This window comes from Pinus tabuliformis, chromosome 2_1 (assembly GCF_031772625.1).
Source record: "Pinus tabuliformis cultivar Carrire ecotype Pingquan chromosome 2_1, CPIR1, whole genome shotgun sequence".
NCBI lineage: Eukaryota > Viridiplantae > Streptophyta > Pinopsida > Pinales > Pinaceae > Pinus > Pinus tabuliformis.
This window is the reverse complement of record NC_142299.1, coordinates 615976456-615981354: the sequence shown is the minus strand read 5'-3', so window position 1 is coordinate 615981354 and position 4899 is coordinate 615976456. Positions and strand designations below refer to the sequence as shown.

At 40.0% G+C, this 4899-nt stretch overlaps 1 protein-coding gene across 1 annotated transcript; it reads left to right on the top strand.

Annotated features, from left to right (window-relative positions):
• The first annotated feature begins 342 nt into the window (after positions 1-342).
• Positions 343-4316, top strand: LOC149202026 (uncharacterized). The gene is made up of 3 exons (XM_089401445.1): positions 343-1396; positions 1748-3068; positions 4310-4316. Exons 1-3 carry the CDS (start codon positions 343-345, stop codon positions 4314-4316), a joined length of 2382 nt encoding a protein of 793 aa, XP_089257571.1.
• Positions 4317-4899: the final 583 nt, after the last annotated feature.

Genomic DNA, 4899 nt, shown 5'->3' with positions numbered 1-4899 from the left:
CTTATTGAAAAATGGTGGCATGAACCGGTGGACATCAGAGGCACCAAAATGTACAGATTACAAGGCAAACTGAGATATATCAAAAACAAAATCAAAATATGGAATAAAACAGTCTTTGGGAACATATTCAAAGAAAAAGCCAAATTAGAGGAGCAATTAGAGCAGATACACAAAGGCTGGATCACTGGAGACATTAACCCAGAAACAGCAAACAAAGAAAAAATGTTGATGCAGCAATGGCAGCTTCATTGCCAGCAAGAGGAGACCCTTTGGAAACAAAAGTCCCGGATTCAGTGGCTCAAGGAAGGGGAACAGAATACAAAATTCTTCCATAGATCAGCAATGGACCACAGGGGAGCGAACAAAATCCTCAGTCTCAAAAATGAACAGGGAGCCATTCTACAGACACATCAAGAAGTTTCAACCCTGCTTACTTCACATTTCAGCAGCATAGCTCAAGAGCCAGAGGTTGACAGGACAGAAGCAATTGAGGAACTCATCAAATCCATTCCCAAGACAATCACCAATGAGCAAAACCTAGCACTAACTCGAGAAATTTCTTTGGAAGAGGTGGAAGAAGCGGTGAAGGGCATGCCAAATGATAAAGCTCCTGGGCCTGATGGTTTTACCATCAACTTCTACAAGGCTTGCTGGGACATTGTTAAAACAGAGGTCTGGGAAGTGGTGGAAGACTCTCGGCGTTCTGCCTCAATCCTCAAGTCCCTAAATTCTACTTTCCTTACCCTGATTCCAAAAGAAGAGGAGGCCAACACCCCGGCAAAATTTCGGCCTATTGCTTTGTGCAATGTTATATATAAAATTATCTCTAAAGTCATAGCTAACAGAATGAAACCTATTCTTCCGGGCCTCATCTCTGAAGAGCAATCGGGATATGTTGAGGGGAGACAAATTCTGGACAACATTTTACTAGCTCAAGAAATGATTCATACACTTCACTCCAGGAAAATTGCAGGTATGATGATGCAACTTGACTTATCAAAGGCTTATGATAAAGTCAACTGGAATTACCTTGAAGCAATTTTAAAGGCTTTCGGTTTTGCCAGTCAATGGATAGTGTGGATTTTAGCTCTGATCAAATCTACTAAATTTTCTATTCTGGTAAATGGTGCCCCTGCCGATCAATTCTCTCCATCACGAGGACTCAGGCAAGGTGACCCATTATCACCCTTCCTTTTTGTAATCCTGATGGAAGGTTTAAGCAGACTCATTCGCAGCGCCAAAGAGGAAGGAAGTATCAAAGGATTGCAGCCCCTGCCTTCCATCCCAGCGACCACTCACCAACAATTTGTTGATGACACAATGTTACATGGTACTCCAACAGTCAAAGAAGCCTTGGGCTATAAAAGGATCCTCAATCTTTTCAACAAAGCTTCAGGTATGGAAGTTAACCTATCTAAATCCACCATCTTCTTTTTCAATACTCATTTAGCAGTGCAAAAAAATCTCTCTACCATTCTAGGCTTCCGGAGAAGCAACCTGCCCTCTAGGTACCTAGGAGCTCCTCTAACGGATAAACCCTGGCAAAAAATTCATTGGGAGAAGATCCTAGCTAGCATGGAGAAAAGATGCCAACATTGGACCCACAGGGCCCTCAATTTTGCTGGTAGACTAGTCTTAACCAAAGTAGTCTTGCAAGCTATTCCTCAATACATGCTCTCTATAATTCCTGCTCCCAAAGGAGTCCTGCAGCAAATGAGGGTAATTCAGAGAACTTTCTTATGGTCAGGAAATGCAGAGAAGAAAAAGTGGGCACTAGTGGCATGGAATAAAATATGTAAGCCCAAACAACTGGGAGGGTTAAACCTGCTAGACCCCTCCACCATCAATAGGGCCTGCGGTGCTAAGCTGTGGTGGAAATGGCTGAAGGAACCCAATCTTCCGTGGGCTAGACATTGGAAGGAAAAATATGCTCCAATGCATAGTATTCAGCACCTGATCAGAATGCAAGAGAATCCAGAAGGCTCACCGATCTGGAACCTAGCAAGGAATAATCGACACATTATACAGGAGAATAGCTTCTGGGAAATTCGCAATGGAGAAACGGCCCTTTTCTGGGAGGATGCCTGGCAACAACTCCCCAAGCTAGAAAGGCCTGAGTTTGCAGGTGTGCAACGAAATTACCAGGAGCTTGGGAAAATAACGGTGAATCACTATTGGACTCCTAATAATAGGGACCTGGAATGGAGATATTGGGCAATCAATGAAACAGAGAACATGGCTGAAGCAAACAATGACATCAGAGATCTGCAAACACTGTTAAACAAAAGAAGAATTAGAATGGCGGAAGACAACGACCAACTAAGATGGGGTAAGCAAGGAGGGGGCAATTTCACGCTCAAAGAAGCCAGAAACTGTATCGAAGATTCGGAGCAAGAAGAAAAGGTTAAATGGAGCAATAAGGTTTGGGATTCTCAATTCTGGCCGAAAATTAAAACATTCCTTTGGCTCCTAATGCACAGGAAAACTCTCACTTGGGAGAATCTCCGAAAGAAAGGGTTCTGTGGTCCTTCTAGATGCCCAATGTGCGAAAAGGAAGAAGAAACAATGAATCATCTCTTCAACACTTGTGAGGTAGCAAACCGCCTGTGGAATTGGGTGGAAACCATTTTGCAGCAAACAGACAGAATAAGAGAGTCCATTCAAGCAACTATCGAAAATTGGCGAGGCAATTTCTCCAGCAATCAATTGGTCAACCTCATTTGGAAAACTATGCCAGGGTTTATCACATGGACAATCTGGAAGGAAAGGAATAGGAGAGTATTTTTAAACGAAACCAGAAACATAAATCACTCTATAGAAATAATCATTCAAAATACCAGGCAATTGATTCTTGTCAAAGGCAAACCAGACAAAGATACTAAAGCATCAACTGGGGACTTACAAATCTTGAAAGCCTTCAACCTGGATAAAGGGACCTTTGCGGCTACCGTAAATCGCCAACGACCACCTTCAGGCTTCCTCAAGCTAAATTTCGATGGTGCTCCTCGGGGTTATCTGGGTCTGGCCGGTATCGGAGGCATTATCAGGAACAGCGAAGGAGAAATTCAGTACATCTACAACAGAGCTTTAGGCAAGGATAATTTTAGGGGCGAATGTTCGCCCTTTGGCGAAATTAAGGGGTTTTAAATTTTTAGTGGGCGAATATTTTGTATCATAGTACATTTTTACAAATCACCTCAAATAGCCCACCTTATTTTAAGGGATAGGGTAAAAAAGGTAAATTTAGCCCTTGAAATTAGGACTTACAACCTTCCATTCGCCCATTTTCAAGAATAGGTTTTATTTAAGTGAATCCATTTGCCCATTTTCAAGAATAGGTTTTATTTAAGTGAATCCTATGGGCCAAATACCATATTTATAAAAGAGGTATGGTAAATTAATAAAAATATAAATAAATGAGAGGTATGGTAAATAAATAAAACATTTTTTATATTTACTCCATAAGTCACCTTATATACATGTAAGGGTGTAAACAAATAAAAATATAAGTAAAGTGGAGGTATGGTAAATAAATAAAATGTCTTTTTATCCTTACTCAAAAGGTATGGTAAATAAATAAAAATATAATTAAACTAGACGTATCGTAAATAAATAAAACATCTTTTTATATTTAGTCCATAACCCTCGTTCTATTTATGAAGGCTCAAGAAAGAGGTTTTATTTAAGTGAATCCTATGGGCCAAATACCATATTTGTAAAAGAGGTATGGTAAATTAATAAAAATATAAATAAAGGTATGGTAAACAAATAAAACATTTTTTTATATTTACTCCATAAGTCACCTTATATTTACGAACACTCAAAAAATGGGTTATTATTTAGGTGAAACCTATGGCCAAAATACTATGGGACAAATACCATGGACTAGATTGTTATTAATACCATGCAAAATACCATTATTAACCCTAATATTAGAATTAATAAAAATAAAAATGGCACATGGTATTGACCCATGGTATTCACCAAAATGGCACATGGTATTGAGTCTTGACCCATGGTATTCACCTGGAATGTATCCTATTTAAATGGGGGAATTAAACCAGCATGTAGCCTATGCTAAGATTCACTAGGACTTTACAAAGTTTTATTATTTAGTGAAAGACTCGCCAAGATCTTACAAGATTTTATAATTGAGTAAAATATTCGCCATGCCTGGTGAGAGATTCGCCAAAAAATTATATATACATATTATATTATTGATAAAATCGCCTTCCATTTTTCCTATATTTTCCTGGGAAAATAGAGTTCGTAATTTTATTCATAAAATGAAGAAAATTACATGTTGTAGATGCTAGTAGCATATGCATAAAGCCGTCCATGAGAAGGACGGATACAAATAATAAAATACAAATAACCGCAAGCCTAAACTTTGCGGCCCTTTTTCTTCTCCACTCTACGCCAACCCTGTGTGTCAGGAGAGGGAACAATGATAGCCTGCATGGATACCAGATTGTTCACTGGTGATTCCTTGTCGGATTCAGAGCCTTCCGAACCATGAGTTCTTTTGATGCCACCTACATCCAGCTGAGGATTTTGCTGGGTTTGAATTTGGGGCGTTTCCCGATGAGGGTCTGGGGAGATATCATTTTGTGTACCCTGCTGTTCCATATTTGTGTCCGATTCCTCTTGGTTGACTGCCTGTTCTGAGAGTATGTCCTCTTCTTCCAGCGGTTCCGTGTGCTGCCATCCATTGGGCTTTTTTTTTCTGTTCTTGTTTCCTTTGGGATTCTTTTTAACCAGGGGGCAGGAGTATTGGAGGTGTCCTGTTTGCCTGCAGCTGCGACATCTGAATGCGGTATTTTCATAGTCAAGGGGCTGAAGCCACTGAGTGTTGTTGAAGTTTAGTGAGATATGTTCAGGCAGCCCCTGACTCATATC